Consider the following 24263-nt stretch of genomic DNA (forward strand, 5'->3'; position numbering starts at 1 on the left):
GCCTTTTCTCACCCACCTACCATACCTTTGCTGCTGGTCTATCATTAGCAACAGGGAAATGGAGAAAAAGAGAGTTCTTCATTCTCTCCTCCCTTCTCTTGCATCTGTCTCATGATATTTGCTGCTTCAGCTCTCCCACCCTCTACCGTCTGAAGGATTCCTACTTCTTCAAAAAGCTCTGGTTTTACTCCTTTGCTATTCTGCAAGCTTGGAACTGCCTCCTTCCTTCAAATCCCTCTTCAAAACCCACAACGCCTTTGCACAATTGCCCAGCTCTCATGCCTTATTGTGATCCAGCCAGTCGACAAGCCTAAGCATGGACAACTGAGGGTGCTTCCAGACCATAGCTGTCAAGTTTTCCCTTTTCTCGCGAGGAAGCCTATTCAGCATAAAGGAATTTCCCTTTTAAAAAGGGAGAACTTGACAGCTATGTTCCAGATTGAGGACATTGTTTTGGGGTGGGATTCAACCAACTGAGGGCAAATCCAGGTTGCTCAATGATGGTGGATTGGGAGGTCATGTGCAACAAACTTACTTCCCCAAATGATGGGACTTTTTGTGATAAGGAAAGTGATGGGAGAATGCACTGAAAAGTGTAGGATACTGCTTGTTTTGATGCAATGACATCTAACCTTCCTGCAACAAAATCAGAATGAATGCTCAATAGACAGGTTGAAACAAATACCAAATGCTTCCTTATTTACCCCCACCTTCTTTCTCATGTCGTTTTTCCCATACCATTTTTAGATGGTAAGCTCCTTGTGGCAAGGAGCTGCCTTCTTGCACTCTGAATTACCGTGATGATGGCACCAAACAAACAAATAAATAAACAAAAACTGCTAATTTCCCAATGTTCCTTATTCCTTCCTTGCCCCTCAGCCTCACCTCTGCAATGGTTTTCCCAGTGCTTCTTGCCCCTGGCATGCTCCACAGCTATATGTAAAGCATCACAGAGGACATTTCTAAATGGAGTTTCACATATTCCTAGGTCAAGCCCTTGTCATGTTTAACACACCCCAACTGGATATTAGCAGTATCCTCCAGTCCCTAGCTCATGCTGTTTCTGTTATAGAACCTTGATGGATTGTGGGTAGTTTTTTCTACTAACACAAGTTGAGCATCGTTGGAGGGCAGATTTAAGCCACTAGTCAGTTATACTGCAAAAAGATAAATTCCCCCCATCTCTAATTAATTCTTTTCCCCATCTGCCTTGCCCCGGTGCTGCTAAGGAACAAGCAGCTAAATCACATTGTGACAAATCTCAGGGACGAGATCTCCATGGTTACAGGTCATGTGGTCTACAAATACAAGCTTTTAGCGTCAGAGTTACTTTGGCAACACAAGTGGCAGAGGTAACTGATGCAGATCTTGCCCAGATTTATGACAGGATAAATCCGGACAAAAATGTGCCTATTTTGCATTCAGAGGTGCACTATCAGTCAGCATAGGGTGTATTTGCAGCTCCTATGCATTCACTGAACACACATAGGAGAGTGGGATCACTAACCACCATTCCCCCCCCCCCCTGGCCTCTGGTGACTGCACATTGGGTGCATACAAAGGGGGCCTCTGCATGTAAAAGTGCTCCAGGCAAACGTGGGAAGGTGTGTGGCTCAGTGGTAGTGCATCTGCTTTGCATGTGGAAGGTCGCAGGTTCAAAGCCAGGCATCTCCAGATATTTTGGCATGGATAGCTCTTAAGCAACACTTTCCATATTGTAACTTTTCAGTGGTGTCATCACCCCTAATGGTTTTCATTGTCACTGTTGACTTGTCTGGTTTATCAGAGCTACAATGTTAACTTGGTAAAATACAGGTGCTTAGGGCATTCCTCGGCCCAGTTGAGGGGCATGATGGTTTAGAGTTTGAAATAAATAAATCGCAAACACTTGAAGTCACAAGGAACTGCACAGAATGTTTAAAAGGCCAAGGTCCCTGTTGCAGGCTTGCAACCTAAAGGAGAGTGTGAGAAGTGATGACCACTGACTTGGAAGGCTTTGAGAGGGGGTTGGACAAATTCATTGACGATAAGGCTATTAGTGGCTACGTTCTGCCTCCACGGTCAGAGGCAGTATGTCTCTGGATACGTTCTGGGAATTGCAAGCAGGGAGAGCATTGCTGCTTGTGGGCTCCTCATAAGCATCTGATTGACCACTGGATGACAGAGTGCTGGACTAGCATGCATTTATATGCATGCATAGTAAAGCTGCACCCACCCTTTACTAAGGACCAGACTAGTCCTTCGTGTGAATGCCACATTAAAGATGGGTAGGGAACCTCATCTTGGGTCCAAATGCAAGTCCCTGAGCCTCTCTATTTAGCCCTAAAGGTAAAGGTAAAGGGACCCCTGACCATTAGGTCCAGTCGTGACCGACTCTGGGGTTGTGCGCTCATCTCGCATTATTGGCCGAGGGAGCCGGCGTATAGCTTCCAGGTCATGTGGCCAGCATGACAAAGCCGCTTCTGGCAAACCAGAGCAGCACGTGGAAACGCCGTTTACCTTCCCGCTGTAGCGGTTCCTATTTATCTACTTGCATTTTGACGTGCTTTCGAACTGCTAGGTTGGCAGGAGCTGGGACCAAGCAACGGGAGCTCACCCCGTCACAGGGATTGGAACCGCCAACCTTCTGATCAGCAAGCCCTAGGCTCAGTGGTTTAACCACAGCGCCACCTGGGTATTTAGCCCTAGGACTCTCCTAATGCCACACACCCTCCCCAACCCCAGCCTCTTTCCCCTGGCTTCACCCTGCACTGGCATTGCTTCTCATCCTCCTTGAGTGTTCTTGCCGGACTGCAATGTGTCCCTGTACTCTGACAATGCTTCTTGCTTGACTGGATGAAGGATAAAGAGGTGTGTGTGTGTGTGTGTGTGTGTGTGTGTGTGTGTGTGTGTGTGAGTGTATAAACTAGCCTGGAAGGAAGCTGGTAAGAAATGCAATGGCTTTTATTTCTTTTTTACTAGTTTGCCACCCAGAGATTGAAGGAACCCTAAATTGGATAACCTCTAGGAATGCAACATTTTAAATGTAACAAGACATCCTTGAAGAAGCTTACAAAACGGTTACAAAATAGGACCAGATATTTACCAGGTAAATAGGGTCTTTTAGAGTATAGGATACTTCCCACATTTGTATTCTAAAGCTGTACAGCACCAGGAGGGGCTAAAAAGACAGCTATGTCATTTTTTTGGCCTTTACAGTGAAATATGTTCATTTTTAGGTCTCCTGGCCCTACCATTAGGTAGACTAAGGCGGCTGCTTCAGGCAGCAGATACTGAGGTAAGTGATAGGGGGCAGAGCTGTGTGTGCCATATAGAATGGCTTGCCTTCTCCTAAACTAGGCTACTGCTCTCAGGAGCAGTGGAGATTCAGCTGCCTATTTGGTTGGGTGTACATGGAATGGGGCAGGTGCTATTATTGCCTCAGGCAGCAAAAAGGCTTGGGTTGGCCCTGCACAGCAAATGCCTCTAGTAGCTACACTTTCATTTGCTTTTTCTTTCAGTACAGAAGGATGCCTTTCCCCCTGAATGGTCTGTTGCCATGGTAGCCAATATAAAAACAGGCCAGAAATGAAGAATTGTCTTTAAAAAGAACCAAACACTGCTACTGAAGGTAAACTTGGACTCTCAGAGACTAATTTTAGCTATATAAAAGAAGCTGCATAGTCCCACAATTGGAGTGCAAACTCTCAAGTTTCCCCATTAGCCTATAAATATGTTTTTTTTTAAAGTTCCTGACACTGTTTTGTTTGCAGTCTTTCAGTCACAACCATGATCTTCAGCTGATGAATCAGGACCCACAAGTGAGTCAAGCCCTGACCTAAGGTGGCTAGCCCCCATAGGACCACCTGTCTCTCATTTGAATTTCCTTTGAAAGAGGGAGGGGCGGAGAGAGAAATGAGCAACCTGGTATGTAGAATGATAATTTGGAATATGAGGCTTTTTTTCAACCTGGCATAAAGAACTGCACTTGCAGTTTTAAAAAAGGTTGTGCGTTTTTCTTTGCATGCTGTAATTTAGGGATATGGGGTGGGGGAGAGAAGGGAAATATCTTGGGTCTGAATAGAGTGAAGGCAAAGGAATTACAATATGTCTAGGACTATTCTCATTATCATTATTACTACAAAGCGTGTAAAGCTGCAAAAATTGTGAAAGGATTGAAAAGTGGAGATATAGATGGATGGTACCGTGTAACAGTTAGAGAACTGGGGAGAGAGCAGGGGATGAAGAAGGAAGTGTGGTGGATAGGCTGCGACAGAGTGGGAGTGGGGTAAGGAGCAATAATGGATGTTATTTTCTGAATGATTAAGATGGTCCAAAACTGGAATGACCTATGGAACTGGCTGAATCTTCTGGGAGACCTCGAGTCCAGGGGAGGGGGGAGGGCTGAATTATATCTAAATGTACAAAAGTTATTAGGATAGAAGAACCAATATTTGAATTTATGGATAATTTTTGGGAATAAATTATAGGATAAGGGGTGAAATGGAAGATAGAAGGTGGGGGAAATGATTTATGATTTGGGGTAATAGATGAATTATAGGTTTAAGGACAGTTGATGTTTATAGATTAGGAATAGTTGAGAGATAATGAAAAAATGTGTTAAAATGATTAAAGATGTAATATGAAAATTGCTTAAGTGGGATTTAAAATTGGACCCAGTGAGGGGGGAATTGAGGAAGTCTACAAAGTTAAGTAAAAATAAAATATTTGTTGTAATCAATATTTCTTTTTTATGTTTTATTTTTGTTTTTGTGATTTTTTGTATTTTGTATTTAAATGAATAAATATTATTTGAAAAAAAAACAAAGCGTGTAAAGCTGAATATGCACAAGTTAAATACATGTAAGCTGTGAGTTACTTGTACATTGAAGCTAGGGAGGGACCCAGGGTCTCTGGGGTTGTACCATTCTATATAGAACGCCTGCATCAGCATGCTAACATTTTTACTTCTACACTTGCTATAAGACTATACTTCTATTGGTGACTAAATATGTTAAAGAAGATCAGACTTGTTTCATGCCAGGGCGCCACCTACCAGACTCAGTCTGGTGAGTCCTTAACTCAGGTTTGGCAAGGCCCTGAAGCAACTTTACTCTGACTCCAAAATGACCTGTTGCCAAGTCGTATTTCCATGGATGTTGCTTAGCCCCCCCCCTCATTTTCCTGTGCAGGGGAGCTTAGATGACACTCCCAAGTGCCGGGCTTTGTACGGGGGTAACCAACTACTGACCATTCATCTACACACAGCACAGTTCTATTCAGGAGTAGGTCCATCCTGGCTTCATCCTCTTCTCAAAGGGGATCTTACTAAAAAGCTTCTGGTCATTTGGAATGTGTCAGTTCACCTAAGGTTCTTTAGGGAACACAGCCTTTGACGGACTGTTTAGATAGAAGCATCTCCTCCCAGCTCTGTTCTCATTTATTTAGAAGTGAAGCTCATTATTGTTAATTGCTACAGATGCTTCAAGCCAAGTGCATGTATCTCTTTCTTGGAATCTAGCAGACAATTTGCTCTTTGTGGAGATGCTAAGATTCATTTCTGTGACTGATTTTTTTTTTGTTGGTTTGCTCTCTGCATCTTCTTAGTTTAGTCCTTCTCTTCCTTTCTTCATCAAAATTCTGCCAGCACAACATGCTAAACTTATAGGGAAGTTCAGTTGCCAGCCTTCTGAAAGAGGCTTAATTTATTATGACTATCTTGTGCAGAGAGAGACAGCATTGATCTACCATTTAAACATATTAGTAGACCTTGAGCATCAGACGTTTACTCAATAGAGGCATCATGACAAGCAGAATGTAAAGTACTGTGAGACGAATGACAAAACAGGATGCCAGCGCACCACTCTCTCTGGCATTTTCCCATCCATAAATGCATTTGCATGAGAAAGGAAATGCCGTCATGGAAATATCAGGAGTGACAGAAGAGTGCATTATATTAATTCAGCTCTAGATGAGGTGCACCTTGGAAAAGAAATGCTCCAATTAATGCAATTGCTTTTCTATTTTTAACATTTGGCTTGATGGTGTAAACTTTATTGTGATGATGCAGCCGATATATTAAATTAATATCCGCTACTGTAACCAATGCAAATGAATATAGTTATTAGTCCATCCCCACCACCAATGATGGAATAAGATTATTCCTTGCCTAGATATGATATAGTCTATGTTCCAGCAGGCAAAAAGATGCCTGGCAACCAGCTTGCAGCACCAGCATTTGGCATCAAACCCTGTAAGTAAGCCAGAACTTGACAACCAGGGGGCCCTTGAAAACCAAAGCCCCTGAATGAAGACACAGCCTGCCCGAAACAGCACTGCCTGAGCTTGACGTGACAGAGTTACCAGGGCCCTCCTCATTAGAAACTTCATGCTCCCCAGATTTTGATCACCAACAGAAGCAATGTTCGAGTTGGAAATAGTTACCTAATGGGGTGCTTAACTCCAGGACCTAGGCCTGGACTTTCCACTCTTGGAGATGGAGAAAGCTCAGCAGGATTGTCAGGGCCAGGGGATATAAAAGAGCTCAGTATGCAGGGTCACCAATGTAGTTCCCTCCAGATGTTTTAAACCACAACTCCCATCAACTCCACCCAGCATGGCCACTGATAATGGGAGTTGTAGTCCAAAGCATATGATGCAGTCCAAAGCCACATGATGGCTATCCTTTGAGCAGAGAAGAGATTGGATGGGATGATCAGTTCAGTGACTTATCCATGGTCCTGAAAGCTCTGTATTTGACCATGCTTGCTCATGTTCTATATCTTTCATGCCTAAGAGCTTCCTGGGTTGTAACCAATGTTAGTTCTACCCAGAGTATCCCCACTGAAATGAATGGAAATTGTTAACGTAGGTCCATTAATTTCAGTGGGACTACTCTGAGTAGAACTTGGTTGGATACAACCCTGTGTCCTTCTCTGTAGTGCACTGGAATCTTCATTTGTGCATAGGACTCTCTGTGGTCCTTGATCATGTCAACAGTTTTCCCTTGCTTTCACTGGAGAATGAAGAACTTGAATTTGGAGTATGGTTTCCACCAAAACCTTTAAAGCTCAAATCAGCATGTTACATAGGCAAAACAAGGTTCAAAGGTACAACAAGTGCTGTGTATAGCTAAGCAAGCTAAGATGATTCAACAAGGGAGACAACCCCTTGGGCCTCATTATATGGGAATGGGATGGGCACAACTTCAGCATGGCAAGTGGGGCTGTCCTTTGGACTGGGCAAGCAAGTGGGATTTTGGCTGCCAATTAAGCTTTGCCACTGATGCGCCCATGTAACTCTGACCTTGCAGCTCTACCCAGACTCATCCAGCTAAGCAGCACTGGTGTCAGTATCAGGTGGGTCATCCCACTACATTCACTACTACTGGAGTGATCAGTGCTTGAAGGGGAGGCATGGCTGGTTGGCTGGAACAGGAATGCCCCTAGTAGGATGTGAATATCCAATGGAACCTTTTCTTGCAAGTACCACTTTCCTTAGATAATTGGCAACATGTGCTGAGCCTATGTTTTGAGGAACCCTGTTCTAGGCAAATCCATACTAATTTATCAATCAAGCCCAAAACAATCAGTAAGGAAAAGTTCAGAATTTTCTTTGCAGCTTTTGCCATTAGTCCCATCCGATAATCTGGAGAAATCTATTCACATTCTCACTCAAAGTGTAGTCCTATACATGTCTACACAGAAGTTTCCCTTTTTTTCAGCAGGTCTTACTTGCAGGTAAGTGTGTTTAGGGATGCAACAGTAAAGGTTTGCAGATCAATGATTGATATACCTATTTCCATCTACCGGTAAGTTAAACACAGTGGAGAAGAATAGTCATGGTCTGAATCAAAATGAAAGCCACCATAATTAGTTAGAGACCTGGAGATGGCCATATCACTCAACAAGTAACTGCTTCATTGGTATTCTAGTTCAGCCTTCCAGCTCAGTCTAGCCACACAGGGTCCCTTGGGGGCTTCACAGTTTAAGTAGCCCGCAGCAGTTGTAATTCAGCTGAGCGTTGAAAGGTACCACTGCACATGGCAGACCCCTGCACAAAATCAACAGCAGCTATTTCCTCCTGCTTAGTTACCTAATGAGATTGAGACTCCCATTCAGCAGAAACTGTGAATGTTGTCACAGTTGTGGCAAAGTGAAGGGAGCTTGTGGAGGGAGAATTTCCAGTACCTTTCTCTTCAGAGTCCCATGACCCACATGAAAATCTTCTCTAAAGGGTCAGTGGGTCTGCCTGAGGAGTCTGGAATGAGGCATGGAGATGTTGAGGAAGTGGGGGAACTGCTAACAATCACAACCTTGCAGAAACAGAGCTCTCTCCTTGGGCAAAGTGTCTCCACTTTATTTTGAGAAACTCCTTCCACTGAAGGTCCCTGTAACACGTATCATGTTTTTCAGGAAGCAATCCCAACCCTGCAACCTGGACCTGGACGCAAGTCTGTCAATTTTCAAGTATCAGTGGCAACTCTAATGAAAGAACCCAATGTCATAGTGGATAGCAAGTAGATAAATTTATTAATTCCATTAATTTCAATGGGCCTATTCAGAGTAGGACTAGCATTGGGCATTACCTGTTTGCTCAATGGTGGCAACAATGATGTCAAGTGGGGATTCAGGGCAGGGCAACAATCTCCTTTTAAATATGTAAATAGTGCTAAGGCAAGCTGTGTTGGTAGTCTTATATGGCAGCATCCCTGTCCCTCCTCATTTGTTTGGCAACATTCATGTAACATTTGGTAGATTTCTATCCTGTCATTTTGACACTAGCCTGAGAAGTATGCAAATACAATCTGTTTGAGATTGCAGCCTAGCTCATTTATCAAGCCTACTCACTGTTCATGATCTAGTGGGGAATTTGCAAAGCATGTTACAGCTTGGAATCAGCAGCAAGAATATAATGATCCCAGGGTTTGGAATGGATTTGTTTTATGGCTCTTGCATTCAATTCAATTTTTTGTTTACATGAATCCAATTTTGGACAGAAAAACTCAATATTCCAAGGAAGAAGTTGATCAATACACACGTTATATGTATATCTATATTTGTCTTCAGCAGCGTGTCCTGTGTAGGCTGTACAGAAATCAACCATAAAAACGATAACAAAATAATATCAATATGTACTGATCTGTTAATCTTCAAGGCTAGGTAGGGAAAGCTTCCAGAAGGTAACTGCAGAGATTTTAAACTGTTTATTTTACCTTCTTGTTGAATGTAATGGTTGCGGAAGTGTAAATTGATAAAAAAAATCTGAATCTATGTCTTCTGTACTTTAATTTAGTATCTCATTATGATGGTTAAAGTAAATTTCACACCAGGAGCTGACATTTTTTCTGTGCAAATAGATCATTCTCCCATTCTAAGGTTTACAGTACTACCTCAAAAATGAGTGTAACTGGTATTCATTGTGGCTTTTCCCAACTGATTCGCCTCCCATTTCCCTTTCCCTTTCTCACTAATAGCAGTTTACTTTTATACTGTAAACCAGAGGGCTGAGCACATGCTATTTCTCATTTTAGCACAGAGTACTACCTGCAATTGTAGGTGTCATATAAACCAATAGTCATATAGGTGTCATATAGCCAAGGTGTCATATAGCCAATTGCCAACCTTATATAGCCAAAACTGCATCATCCATGCACGAGAGGGAGGTAGCAGCAGACTTGGAGAACCCTCCAGGTTTGCAGAAGCGCACACACACAAAAAATTAAATGGGGAAAAAACTAGGCAGGGGAATAAAAAACAGTGCAATGAGAACTAGCAACTTACACAAAGTATCCTGGATGGGCTATTAGAGTTAAAAAGAAAACCACAAACTCCATTGCCTGCACCATACAGTGATGTTCCAACTGGAAGGAAAGTGGGGAAATATGTCTTTTACCTTCACTACTCTCCACAACCATGCTATTTACCTATACAATAAAATCCAAATGATCTTACATCAAGGGAAGGCCTTAAGGGAGTAGGATGGGAGAGATGTCTCTTTGCTTACACTCCCCCTTAAAAATGAACTGAACTACAACACTCTTGTTTGAGGCTAGCTGAAACCTTGAAGAACAATGGTGTGGTGATTCACTGCAACATCTGGTTACAAGCCTATATGTTACTTTCAAATCCAATCTGTGAATTCTAGCAGAGTCTGAAATCTGCTTTGCATCTGCTTGCAAGCCACACTAAATAAATCTCTGTTATATATTCATTATCCATGATTCCTTCACTACACTCTTATCTAGGATACACAGTGCCTTGAATGCTACAGGGGGCCTCTCAAAAACCACAGGCTCGATACTGTCAGGAACTGGAAGCCAGCATGCAAAGGCAACCAAGAGTCAATGGCACCCACCGGCAGGTTCAAGCCTGTAGTCAGGACTGAAGAGTGAACAGAATCAGAAGGCAAAACAGGAAGCAGGACTGGAGGACAACTGGAGGACTAAGAAGCAAGTCCAGAAATGCAAGACACATTAGAACTAACATAGACTTTGCTGCTCAAGCAAGAGTGAGCTGGAAAAAAGTCCTACCGTATATTAGGGCTGCCATATGTTCGGGAATCAGACTGTCAAAATGGCATCTGGGAGGATTTTTGCTGAATCGGAAAAATGTCCAGGAAAATCCTTACATATGGCAACTAGGGCAATTTAATAAGAAAAATGCTCCCCAGAGACATAGTTTTTTGGGGGGAGATGTTTGCCGCTCAACAACTTTGACCAGATTTTCACTTTGGGGAATATGGCTACCAGGAGGTGCCAATGCTTAGCCTGGGTGGGTGGAGTTAGGCTGCATCTAGAAGTCTTTAAGAGGCTGAAATTAGCTAGAGCACCACATGGGACAACGGTCAATAGATCCCAGCACTAGCTCATCTACTAATAGAGAGAAGGAAAATGTGCAGGCAGAATGCTGTGTGATAGCTTACTAAATGGTAAACTTGTTCCTGCCTTTCTGGCCTATGAATAAGAAAAAAAATTAATGCTATTTCATTGGCATTTGATGCAATTAAAAAATTTCCCAACCCCTTAGGCCTCCTGCATCATGATACTTCTGGCTATGACCTTGGCTGTCTTTCTTCACCTTTCTCTCAAAACTCACATTTCCTATGACTGGTATCTTGGTTCTCACCCCCAAGCAGAACACATAGCTGCCAAGTTTTCCCTTTTCTCGCGAGGAAGCCTATTCAGCATAAGGGAAAATCCCTTAAAAAAAGGAATAACTTGTCAGCTATGGCAGAACAATGTATGTGTGACTGCATTTGCTTAAATCCCTCCTTCATTAGCCTCAACTCTTTCATTCATAGGAATACAGGACAATGAGTAGTCCATAAGTGACACTGTAGAGGCCAATTCCTACACAGTGCAACTGAGATCAATGCACATGCAGAGTGAAAACATCCAACATGTACAACAATACTGAACAAGGTGAAGTCTCTGTGATTATACTGAACAAAATGAAAATCAGTAATAATCTGTCAAAGCTCGTATCAGCAGCGGCATTTCCACAGAAATCAGTGTTCAGAATCAGAAAAGGGAACTACAAAACAGAATTATTCTGCCTAGTCATCTCCAGCCAAAGATTCATATATTTATTATAAATGCAAACATAAAATGTCAGTTCTCGAACTATCTCATTTGGAGGAATCAAAATTATATGCACAGATGTCATATTTCCTGAAAATACAGTAATTATCAATGCAATCTTATGCATGTGTCCTCAGAAGTACGTCACACAGTGTTCAGTTGATCTTATTACCAGGTTTGCAGCCTAAGTATCTTAATTGAGTATCTCTATTCAGGGATGCATTTTTTAAAAAAATGTATCAGAGTAAGATGAAAGAGAGGCAATTATCCTACCTCTTCCAGAGCCCATAGTGAATCAACGAGAGGTTTGATCTTCTTCTCGTTGTACAGTTTTAAGAGTTTGTCCATTACATTTTGAATCAGGCCACTTCGGCCTTGTTTGAAAAGCAGGTTTAAGAGAGAAAATCCAGCAATGACTTTGTTTTCTTCGTATAGCTTGATCGGGTTCACTTTCTCCACTTGCCACCACTAGAGAGACAAGCAAATAGCAACAAGATCAGACCCATGTAAGTTATGTAAGCAAGTATAAAGCGATAAAGTTTTATCCAATGTTAATACTAGGCAGAATAGACCCAGTGAAATGAATGGACATGACTAGCCTCAATGGGTCAACTCTGAGTAGAACTAACATTGGATATAATCCTTCACTCTCTTGCTGCAGTCCCAATCCTTGATGCTCCTTGTTTGGGTGAGTGTGAGAGTGTTCATTCGTTCCAAAAAGTTCCAAAAAGTGCTAGAAGCTGTCAAAAAGCTGTGTTTAATCAAGGACACCCATGAAGAGCTGCTTCTGCCCATGCACAGTTCTTACAGCAGCTGTATAAAAAAGGCTGTGTTGTGTCAGCATTTCTCCTGGTAAACCAACAGAATGTAGGAGGGAGAAGAGCAAGGCTTTGCTGCTGCACAATGCAAAAGCCTGGAAATTCTGAGGAAAAGACCCTTCTGCAAATGAACTCTGCAAGTAGAAACTGTGATGCATTTATAACCTGGCAGTAAAAAAGCGATCTATCTGTACTAATTGCCCCTGTGAGTTATTGCCTTCATTTGGCTGGGTCAGAGCTTCTGAATGCTTTGATGTTGCATGTCACTCTGCTGATTTGCAACTGCTGGCACCCAGCAGCATGCCAGGCACCATAAAATGCAGCACTCCTCACCCCTGTGCCTGAAAGGAAAGCTTCCATTGGTGCAAACTGGATGGAGGGCAACTGCCTTCAAAGCACTCAGATAGCCAGCCAGCCAGCCATCTTGCCTTCCCTCTTTGATACTGACTTCTGGCTTGTATATTTGGACTGTGTATGTGTGGAAGGGGTTGAGGAATGGGATCTGGTTGGCAGGCAAGTTCCTGTGCTTCCCCATCACCACAGGCCACCTTCATAGGTATGTGGGGCCACCAAATGTCAACCATGTTTCCCACTTGCTTTTGCCCCGGGCTCTAGATGTTCTTTGATGGCAGTCATGGCTCCCAGCATGTGCCAGTGGCCTTCAAATGTTCAGAGCTTGAATGACATATGAGGAGAAGAAGAAGAAGAGTCTGGATTTGATATCCTGCTTTATCACTACCCGAAGGAGTCTCAAAGCGGCTAACAATCTCCTTTCCCTCCCTCCCCCACAACAAACACTCTCTGAGGCTGAGAGACTTCAGAGAAGTGTGACTAGCCCAAGGTCACCCAGCAGCTGCATGTGGAGGAGCGGAGACGCGAACCCGGTTCCCCAGATTACGAGTCTACCGCTCTCAACTGCTACACCACACTGGCTCACTTCTCACACTGGAAATGAGAGAAACACCCCCGGCAGTCTATTTCCCTGTTCACAATTGCCCACACCCACACCTTGGGTGCTTTTGCAACCATATCCAGAGGGAAATGGGTTTAACTTGCAACACCTTCCCTTCTGCTCTTGCTCAGTTAAAACTGGCAACCACCAGGAATGGCAATATTTAATTTTAAGAAATCAGGATTATTCTCCCATGTGCACTTGTTTTGAGTGGTGGGGGGGCTGAACTAGGACTCAGCTAGACTGGTAAAGAAAATGTGATTTACTGTATATGCGTTGTATGTGCGATATAACATTGTGCCACCAGATGGTGATGTGGAGTCCCATTTTCCTCTGTTTTCCCTGTTTAAATTTACAACGCTTTCAACTGAAACACTTCTTTGATGTGATTACGGTAGTTCTAGCCCTAGAGGAGCGCAGAGTTCTTTTCCGAGCCAGTGATTCAGTGACATATGAATGAGCACCATCTAAGCCAAGCCACAAAGTTATTATACTTACTGATTTTGCAAAGCTGAAGAAACTTTTGGTTTCCCCGGTAACCATGTTTGATGAGCCTAGAAAAATAAGGGCCGGAGTAAGGGTGGGAGAAAGATAATTACTTTTAAAAATAAAATATTGCTCATTATGTGCCTTGAGGACCAGGCTTAAGAATTTGGAGATCCAAATCAAAGTCTTAAAATAACATTCCAGTTCTCCGTAAAGATCTTATGAAAGTAGTACTGAGAAGGAATAGCACATCCTGTCCACAGTTTCAGAACCCTTGCAAAACCTCTGAAAATCTGTGTCCATTCAAATATGCAGTGAGGCATCTGGTAGAGTCCAGCTTTCACCAAGCTGGTGCCCACCAGATCTTTGCGGCTACAACTTGCATCAACCCCAGCCAGCAGGGCAAATAATCAGGGATTATGGGAGTTGTAGTCCAGCAACATCTGGAGAGCATCAGGTTGAGGAAAGCTGCCTTGTATGATTTTGTGTTTATGTCTTACATACTTTTTTTAGTACAGTTCTTCCCAATTTCTGATAGCTGAAACACATTTCACTTTCCTTTGAATTAAAAATGGAATTTTGTATTTGAAAAGGTTTACATTCACTTGCTGTTTTTTACAACTGTTTACATGGTTTGTTTCTTAAAGGATAATAGTGTTCACAGCCAAAGGAGATAAAAATGAGATGAAAAGCAAAATGTTACAGACTCAAAAAACTAAAACCAATACAACCATTTCTACCATTATGTAAGTCACCCTGAGAACAGTAGTTGGCATATAAATTATAAATAAAAGTAAAGACTAAGAACTAGTCACTACTCATAGGAGCTCCTTGATGTCTCTGAAAGAGGCTATGTTGTTGACAGTGAAGGGAAACAGAGATGAACCAGCAGGGCCGGCTCTAAGGCAAGGCTGGGTGGCGCAATGCGCCAGGGCGCTGGGGCGCCACACTGCACCCGTCAGACACCCGCACTGCGAAATGGGGCAGGGGGGCACTGGAGGGATCTTTGCGCCATGGCGCCAGATATGCTTAAGACAGCCCTGTGAACCAGCCTGGGCTTTGCAGTGTATATGTTTGCACACTGACTTGTAATATTTTTGAGGAAGGGCAGTTGAGAAATATTTTAACTGAAATATGTGTGTAGAGAGCAGACTTTTCCAACCTGATGTCCTCCAGATGTTTGGGGATTGTATTATTCCCCATGGATGAGGATTTTCTGGTGTGAACACACCACCTGTTGCTACTATTGATCCAAACCATTTTGTGGACACCAAGTTGGGGAAAAGCTGGTGTAGAACATCTGCTTTATTGGTGTAAACATATTGTCAAGATCCCAGATGAATGAGTTATTTTGTATGCATCCATAATTATAGAAAACTAGGAGAATCTAGCAGTATGAATTGATGATCAAAGACTGATTTGTAATAACTAAGGATGCTGCCTGCTATGTTTTGAGTGTTTTCTTGTCATTTGCTTTTGTGGAGTTGTGTGTGTGTAATCCAATTGTGTTTGGAAGATGGTAAGTGAGCCAGCATGGCTGATGGACCTGATGATTCTGGGGAGACCATCCTGGCACTCAGAGAGCCTGTCCACAGACGCTATGCCAACCTCACCATGGGCCTTTCACCCCCACCAGTCCCAGGAACTGCCAGATGACTGAATGCCCAATACAGTAACAGCAAAGTGGGTGGGGAGTTGTCATTGTCAAATGTAGATGAGAACTGAACTCTAAGTATGTGTGTCCACTCTGGCATACATCCAAGAAGCCAAATTCTCTTCTGAAGAATTCTTTCAGAGATTTTTTTTTTTGTGGGGAGTCTTCTGCTTTTCTACCAAGAGCATCCTTTGTGCAGAAGGAGAAATTGGGCTCACAGCCCAGATTCCTTGGTCCTCTCTTGGCAGGGAAGGGTGCTTTCTCTGTGCTGCCAAAAGGATACTTTGTGAGGCAGGGGAAGTGAAACCCTTGGGAGATAATGTGGGGAGAGGGGTTTCTGCTAAACCTTTTGATATCATTGACAGGGGCTTTTCTTCTTTGCCAAGCTGGGCTTGCTTTATATCCTGCCTCAGCTCTCTGCTCCGTATCTCCTTCCATGACTCAGCTGTCAGGGTCAATCGTGCAATGATGGCTGCATTCAAACCAAGACTTGATATCAGTGTCTCCCAATCCAGAATCTGGAACAGATCACGTGGAGCTAAACTAGGGGATGCTGCCAGAAGAGGGATTTGAGCTGGATCCTGAATTGTAGCAGGAAGTAGATACTGCTCACATATTTATGTTAAGACTCGACAATCCTACAGCTTGGTAAAATACAAGTAAAGCACTGAAACAGGGAGCAGGCGAGTTTCTCATAAAAAAGTAAGATGACTAGTGAACATACGTTTTGCCTTATATCTCAGGTTCTTCAAATGCTAGAAGCATCTTCTCTCTCCCCCACCCCCCACCCCCAAATGAAAGCTACTGATCCTGGGGATAATGGTTAGTGGTGTGCCTGTGTGCAACTACCCCTTTGCTCCCTGGATACCCTCGATGTATGAATAGGTAAAGGATGCCTGTAAACTAGATGCCCATTGCATTGCCTAGAGCTGGTGTAAATTTCTCTTATGTTCCTTCAATGTTCAAACTCCAAGGATTAGTGTGAGAGCAGCCTCGGAGGCAATTCAAATGAATTAGCACTTTTATGTTAGTCATGCTGACTGGGGCTGATGGCACCTATGGTCCATAATGTTCAGAGGCCCATCCCTGCACTAAGCACAGGTGGACATGCAGCCCCAGTCACATACGTCCTGAAGCTCCCCGCTTCTTCCATGTATGTATGTGTCTGCGTATGTCTCTCTCTGTACAGTAATGCCAAATGGAATTACTTTCACTTGCTTCCCAGAACAGCAGCTGTGCTGCTTTTTGTTGAGGATAAAATGAGACAGAGAACCATGTATGCCACCATGAATTGTTTGGAGAAAAAGGTGGGTTATATTTGTAATGATGATGATGATGATGATGATGATGATGATGATAGCTGTACTTGTCCACTGAGGCCACAATGATTGTTCATGCACACTGCATCACAGAGCAGTTCTGAGTTGATGTCAGATCACTACCTGGCCAGATCACTACCTGGTGCAACTGGACTTCTCCGCAACCCTTCCCCTCTGCAGGGAGGTGGGACAGATTCGGATGGTCCGTCCCCGCCACTTAATGGATCCAAATGGTTTCCAGAGAGTGGTAGGGGATGCTCTATCCCATGTTGATGGCCTTTCAGCAGATTCCCTGGTGGCCCGCTGGAATGTAGAGTTAACCGGGGCTATTGACTGTTTGGCTCCGAAGCGCCCTCTCCAATTGCATGGAGCATGGGCAGTCCCATGGTTTTCCATGGATCTGAGGGCAATGAAATAATCGCTGAGATGGCTAGAGTGCCGGTGGCGGATAACTCATTCTGAAGCTGACCGGACACGCGTTAGAGTTCAATGTTGAGCCTACCAAGTGGCGGTAGTGACGGGTTTGGGCTGGGTGTTCATCAGTATGCGGATGATACCCAGCTCTACCTCTCTTTCAAATCAGAACCAGTGAAGGCGGTGAAGGTCCTGTGTGAGTGCCTGGAGGCGGTTGGAGGATGGATGGCAGCTAACAGATTGAGGTTGAATCCTGACAAGCCAGAAGTACTGTTTGTGGGGGACAGGAGGTGGGCAGGTGTGGAGGACTCCCTGGTCCTGAATGGGGTAACCGTGCCCCTGAAGGACCAGGTGCGCAGCCTGGGAGTCATTCTGGACTCACAGCTGTCCATGGAGGCACAGGCCAATTCTGTGTCCAGGGCAGCTGTCTATCAGCTCCATCTGGTACGCAGGCTGAGACCCTACCTGCCTGCAGACTGTCTCGCCAAAGTGGTGCGTGCTCTGGTTATCTCCCGCTTGGACTACTGCAATGCACTCTACGTTGGGCTACCTTTGAAGGTGACCCGGAAACTACAACTAATCCAGAATGTGGCAGCTAGACTGGTGACTAGGAGTGGCCGCTGAGACCACATAACACCCGTCTTGAAAGATCTACATTGGCTCCCAGTACATTTCCGAGCACAATTCAAAGTGTTGGTGCTGACCTTTAAAGCCCTAAATGGCCTTGGTCCAGTATACATGAAGGAGCGTCTCCACCCCTATCGTTCTGCCCGGATACTGAGGTCCAGTACAGAGGGCCTTCTGGCGGTTCCCTCATTGCGAGAAGCCAAGTTGCAGGGAACCAGGCAGAGGGCCTTCTCGGTGGTGGCACCTGCCCTGTGGAACGCCCTTCCATCAGATGTCAAAGAGAAAAACAGCCACCAGATTTTTAGAAGACATCTGAAGGCATCCCTGTTTAGGGAGGCTTTTAATGTTTAATAGATTATTTTATTTCATTTTTCTGTTGTAAGCCGCCCAGAGTGGCTGGGGAAACCCAGCCAGATGGGCGGGGTATAAATAATAAATAAATAAATAAATAAATAATTTATTTATTTATCCATTTCCACCATATGAGACACCATGTACCAATGATGACCTGAGTTGGTTACCATAGAGTGGCGATTGGCAGAGCGGGTGAGGATTTGCCAGCTGACTTTCACTCACCATATAAAATGTAAGTCCCGAGTGGTTTGAGAAGACTGAGGCCTTTGCCTGTATTTTCTCCACAAAGGCAGTCCAGGACAATGTCTACGCCATCTGCAGAGATTCTAAAAAGCAACAGACACAAATTAAGACAATGTGGCCTGCTGCCTTCGACTCCACAGACCTCAGAAGATTTTCTGAGGAATTGAAACCCATACACATTTTTTAAAAAATGGGGTTGCATACAGCTAAGTCATATTCAGAGCAGACCCACGGAGAATGTAAGTTCGTCATGTCCATTGATTTCAGTGGGTCCATCCTGAGTATGACTTAAATGGACTCATGAACCACAAGAAGGAATAAATGGTTCAAGTACTCACCACCACAGCCTACTCCTAAGAGAGAGCTGCATAAATGTGCCAAGGGCCATAGATAAAGCACTTGCCAGTGTGAACATTCCTGTCTTGTTTCAATGCATCTGCTGCATTTGATAGACTTATGCCTTCCGAGAAAGTCTGCAATCTGCGGCTCAGATGACACTCGCATGATCACAGGGGGCGAAATCAGGGGTTTCTATGGGTTCTTATTTTTATAGTTCTGCACAGTTATGTGCAAATGGTACAGAATGGATCAGGGAATGGAATGGAATGGAACTAAACTGGATTAGTCTTCTAGTATTAACCATACAATTAAGATTTGTTGAGCCTCCTTAGAAACCTTGTAACTTAGGTTGCAATCCTATACCTACTTGGTATGCATATATTGGGCCAATTTAGATGATGAGACTATAACCAGACAATTAAGTGAAACAAACCAGGGAAGTTAAAACTACAGGTTGTTAACCTCTGCAGCAGACTACAGAGGAAGAAAGGAGATATAAAATGTCATCATTTATTGCTATTGCAATTTTACAAGACAGGATGGGAGCAGAGGCCATCACCACAGAAATAAAGATAAATTACAGCTCAGTTTATAGGAGTGCATAAAGACAACAAAAGCAGGGATTGTGAGCATTTTAAGTTAAGAGGTAACTGTAGTTACAACTGATTATACGGACTCCACTGAACACAGACATTTGCTTTGCATAATCATGCCCCCCTTTTGAGTGAGGCAAGCCAGTGTGGTGTAGTGGTTAGAGCAGGGTTGGCCAGCATGCAGCCCATGAGTCACATATAGCATACAATAGGTTTTTTTGTGCCCCTGTCATTTTTTTTAAACCCACACATTTCACTTAAAAATAATAATACTTTGCCTAAGGTGACACGAAGCCAAAATAATTTTGTGGCCCCAGAAATTGTCTATTAGTGTGTGTGTGTGTGTGTGTGTGTGTGTGTGTGTTGCAGCAGCATTAACATTTATTGCTCCACCCACTTTCCATTTTGGTTTGGCCTACCACAGGCATAAGGTCTCCAGAAGATTATTCAGAAATGAAAGTGACCATTAGGCTGAATAAGTTTTCCCACATCTGCCTTAAAGGATAAAAAGCCAGGATTCAAACTGTATTCCCCTTCTCATTTAAATGGCAATTTCTGTTTTTTTGTTTAATAATTCATCCTAACCAAACCTGTGAAATCCTGGCAATAGGCCAGATTTGACTGCACTCTGCAATTATAAACTATATTTGCGTCACTGATCTTAGCAGTTATAAAAAAGAGAGAGCTAATTTTAATTATTATGAAATTTTAGTTATGAAAATGATTGGCGCAGCTAAAATTGATAATTGTACCCTAGAGAGACTGAAAGGCATAAGGTGCAACATTTTTTAATCCACACAAAAGGCATTCATGTTATAGCAATGATACTGTCTGAAATTAGATAATAGCACCTATTGTCATAGCACAGCCTAAACTTTGTGGCCTGAAAGATGATTTTTCTTTCTTTTCCGGAAACAAGAAGAGCACCTGCCACTAGATGGGTGATTTAGGAAAATACGGAATACTAGAGAGGCCTCAAGTAGAAGTCGGATGACTGCAACCTGCAGTATGTTCCTGTGGTTGTGCGATGACATCATGAAAACCTTCGCTGTTATACATCATGTGACATCTCACCACCACATAAAGCAGGCTGATTGCTCAGTTCCATGGGAGCACAAGGCTTGTTGGATAAAGCAGGCAGTGTCTGATTAGAGTAAATTCAAGTCAGAAAGCAGAAAGGAACAGAACCTTGGACAGTTCCAAAAAAAGAGGCCTGCTAAGGCACCTATAGGAGCTGTTGTCTCCACATGGTGCAACAGCCAACTGAAGCCTTAAATAAGTTGTTGTTCTTGTTATATTTTTATACCCCACCTTTCTCCCTGTCAGAGACTCAAGGCAGCTTACAAATAAAATAAGGACAGGTAAAATAAGTTGACCAGCCCTCAAGTATGGTTGGCTGTGCCTCTACAGAGGAGCTGGCAGGCTGGCTACAGGGCCCTCACATTATTTTGACTTCTTTGAGGCTGAGGAGATAGAGGTACTCTGGGGACTCATCTCCAGGGTAAGAGGATAGTGGCAAGGCTGTGTCCTCTGGCCAGGAGGGCCCTGAATGGAGTACTTGTGGTTGTGTGTCCCCCACCCCTCCCAGTGAGAAAATAGGTTGAACCTCATCCACCTCTGTGTCTTTTGCTATGCACAGTAAAGTGCCCAGGTTGTTTGTCATGATGCTACATGTGATTGCTGAATATGTTCCACTTGACAGCAGAATGAATGGGAGCAGAGTATCAAGAAAGAATACCCCAAATTGCAATGCCATTTTAGCAAATTATGACAAAGAAGAAAAACTCCTTTCACTTGACTCTGGAGATCTCAAATGCTGCTTCCAGAAATAACAACTCATCATTCTGGTTTTAGTTCGAGAATGCCCTAGGGAGAAACCTGAACTCCTGCCCACTTAGCTCAACTGAGGTACTGGTTTGCATTTTAACAGGTGTCAATTGGATTTTCCACCTTTTTTCATCTTACTAAGTTGAAACAATTTTATTGAAAGAAATAATCCTTTGCCCTGAGCAAGCGCAAAGGAGTGTAAGCGAATAATATCATCTTTTGATGAGCTTCCTCTTGTAAAAGCACAATGATTAGCCTTTCCTTTCAGAAACTAAAAAACAAAAACAATTTTTTTAGTGTAGACATCATCCTCTTTAGAGCCAGTTCATGCAATATCTTTGTCGTCCTCAAGAGCAGTCCTGATGCTTATCTAAGAATATAAGGGCAAAATCTCAGACCTTCCTTGCTACCTCATGGAAGTTCCTAGAATATCAGTCACTTGCAAGGCATGGACAAGGCAGGTTACATGGGGAATGGACGAAGCACACAGATCTTCTCTAGTCTCTTGTGCAGCCTGTTTGAGTGCCAAGGCACATGCGGTGGTGAAAGGGGGGAAAACAGGGCTCTGTTGAGACATCTTGGCATCAGTCCTAAAAAGACACTGCATCCATGGTGTAAGTGGATCACGCTTGCAGGCTGCTGGAGCACAAAGATAGTTAAGCGGTCATTCTGGTTTACCACAGCAGGTGGGAAAACTGATGGGATTTTCTGCTGTGATCTATATTTACAGAGTTTATTAGTTGCAATTTTGCACTCAGGTGCCTCAAAGCGACTTACACAGTGAAAATAAAACAACAAAAACATTAAAAGCAGATAAAAACAATAAACTAAAATGCTCATCTGGCAGTTTGGTTAAAAGGAACAAGTCCTCCCCACTTCAGTTAAAGGATGAGCTGAACAAACTACCCTCCCTGTTAAAAATCATAAGCCTGGGTAAATTAGAATGCTTGTGTCTGGTGCCTAAAAACAGGTGGCAATGGTGCCAGGTGTGCTTCTCTGGGGACAGCCTTCCACAATTAGGGAGCCGTCCCATAATTCTCAATGAAGGATTATAAACCCACGCACCTATAATTATGATGAAAGCCTACAAAATAGAACAGCAAAAATCATATATTGAACATAGCTCACATTTTAGGTTGTATCCAACTAAGCTCTACTCTACGTGGAAGGAAGAGCAGGATATAAATTAGATAATAAATAAATACTCAGAGTACACCCATTGAAATTAACAGATCAAGTTAGTTATGCCTATGAATTTCAGCAGGTCTTTGAGTATTAATAACACTTTGCTAGCTTTTATAGTTATTCTCAACAAGTAAAATAAAGCAAATCCTCTTACTTTTTAACTTCTTGGACGTAATCTGCATTTCGGTCAAACAGGTGGGTTACAGAGTCTTTGATTGCCTCGTGCTTGAAGGAAGAAGCTGTTCCAAACACGGTAACGTCGGGGACTGTTGAGCAGAGCTGAGCAACGGCTTGTCCCTGCAAATGCACCACTGCATTAGCTATTCTGACAAATGGAGTCTTTTATCTATCTTTTATTTATTTGGACCCCTTGGTTTAGACCCTCTCAGTTGCTGATCAAGTCATATGCCCCCTCCTGCAAATTGCAATGAGACAAGCAATGGGGGAATTAGGTTTCCTTTCTAGATCAGGAAGACCTTGTTGCTCAAGAAAGGCTCAAGTGGAACAGCCAGGGGGTTCTAATAGCCAGCCTGAGTTGGTGAAGTTAGTCCAGCTTCTGAAGGTACTTCATTTAGGGACAAAGGTGAGAGCTGTTTCCTAGTTCTGCTGGATCTTTCAGCGGCTTTTGATATCATCGACTATAACATCCTTCTGGACCGTCTTGAGGGGCTGGGAGCTGGGGGCACTGTCATACAGTGGTTCCGCTCCTTCCTCCTGGCCTGTGTCTAGAAAGTGGTGGTGGAGGATGAGTATTCAGACCCCTGGGCTCTCACTTGTGGCATGCCTCAGGGTTCCGTCCTCTCTCCCATGCTTTTTAACATCTACATGCAGCCGCTGGGAGAGATCATCAGGGGGTTTGGGTTGGGTGTTCATCAATATGCGGATGATACCCAGCTCTACCTCTCTTTTAAATCAGAACCAGTTAAGGCAGTGAAGGGCCTGTGTGAGTGTCTGAAGGTGGTTGGAGGATGGATGGCAGCTAACGGATTGAGGTTGAATCCTGACAAGACAGAAGTACTCTTCTTGGGGGACAGCTGGGGGACCCAGCTGTTCTTTCTATCCTGCACTTCTGCCTGCCCAGGATCCCCAAACACTTTTACTTGTGTCCACCCCTTTGGCCTTCTCCAATAACTTAGAGACAAAACACTTGATCACATATCTATTGCTGGACTGTATCACTTCAAGTGAGGTAGGAGGGTTGTATGTTTGAATGAATATCCTGCCCATTACAGGTTTGCAGGCCAGGAGGAACCTACGGTAGCTCCGATTCTGTTTTTAAATGTGTAAAGTGATTCTTCTTCCAGACAATGGCCATGGAACAGTCAAAATTATAATGCTTTTAAAGTGATATTAGCATAGCACTCTGACTGAAGACCTAATTATATATTTTTTAAAAGGAAAACCTCCATCAGGTGCTTTGAAAATGCAGACTAAAATGTACACATATGGACTTTAAGGATGATGCATTGGATTTCTAGGTACAGCAAGTTTGCACTGATAATGGATATTCAATATGTTCAGGAAGGCAACAGCATTAGTTGATGGTTCTCACAAAAAGGGAAGCAAAGCTGCACTCTGACCCAGCTAAGTTTTGTAGTTCAAACATATGACATTCCCTCTGTAGTCAGCTCAAACTGTTTTGAGTCAAACTTGAAACTGGAGATCAAGTTGCTGCTATCGGGTAGCAATCAATGCTTCTGCATGAATCTCTTTTTGATTTTAGCTCCTGAGGGAAATAATATTTGAATGGGGGAAAATGTCAACCGTCACTCTGTTAAACCCAGTTCTTGGACTGAAACTGATTTAGGGCACAACTAGACATTACATCAATTGCATGAACACAATTAGTGTACATATCAGCTGCTGGGGGCTCTGAGCAACAACAGGACTGC

At 43.3% G+C, this 24263-nt stretch overlaps 1 protein-coding gene across 1 annotated transcript in view; it reads right to left on the bottom strand.

Annotated features, from left to right (window-relative positions):
- VAT1L (vesicle amine transport 1 like) overlaps window positions 1-24263 on the bottom strand; it is a 58210-nt gene that overhangs the window by 18140 nt on the left and 15807 nt on the right. Inside the window, exons 4-7 of the mRNA XM_035121129.2 lie at window positions 22526-22668; window positions 18407-18510; window positions 13829-13884; window positions 11834-12028 (exon numbers count right to left, since the gene is read on the bottom strand). Coding sequence (XP_034977020.1) covers window positions 11834-12028; window positions 13829-13884; window positions 18407-18510; window positions 22526-22668 — 498 coding nt within the window. The remainder of the gene's footprint in view (window positions 1-11833; window positions 12029-13828; window positions 13885-18406; window positions 18511-22525; window positions 22669-24263) is intronic.

The sequence above is a fragment of the Zootoca vivipara genome, chromosome 6, assembly GCF_963506605.1.
Source record: "Zootoca vivipara chromosome 6, rZooViv1.1, whole genome shotgun sequence".
NCBI classification, from domain to species: domain Eukaryota; kingdom Metazoa; phylum Chordata; class Lepidosauria; order Squamata; family Lacertidae; genus Zootoca; species Zootoca vivipara.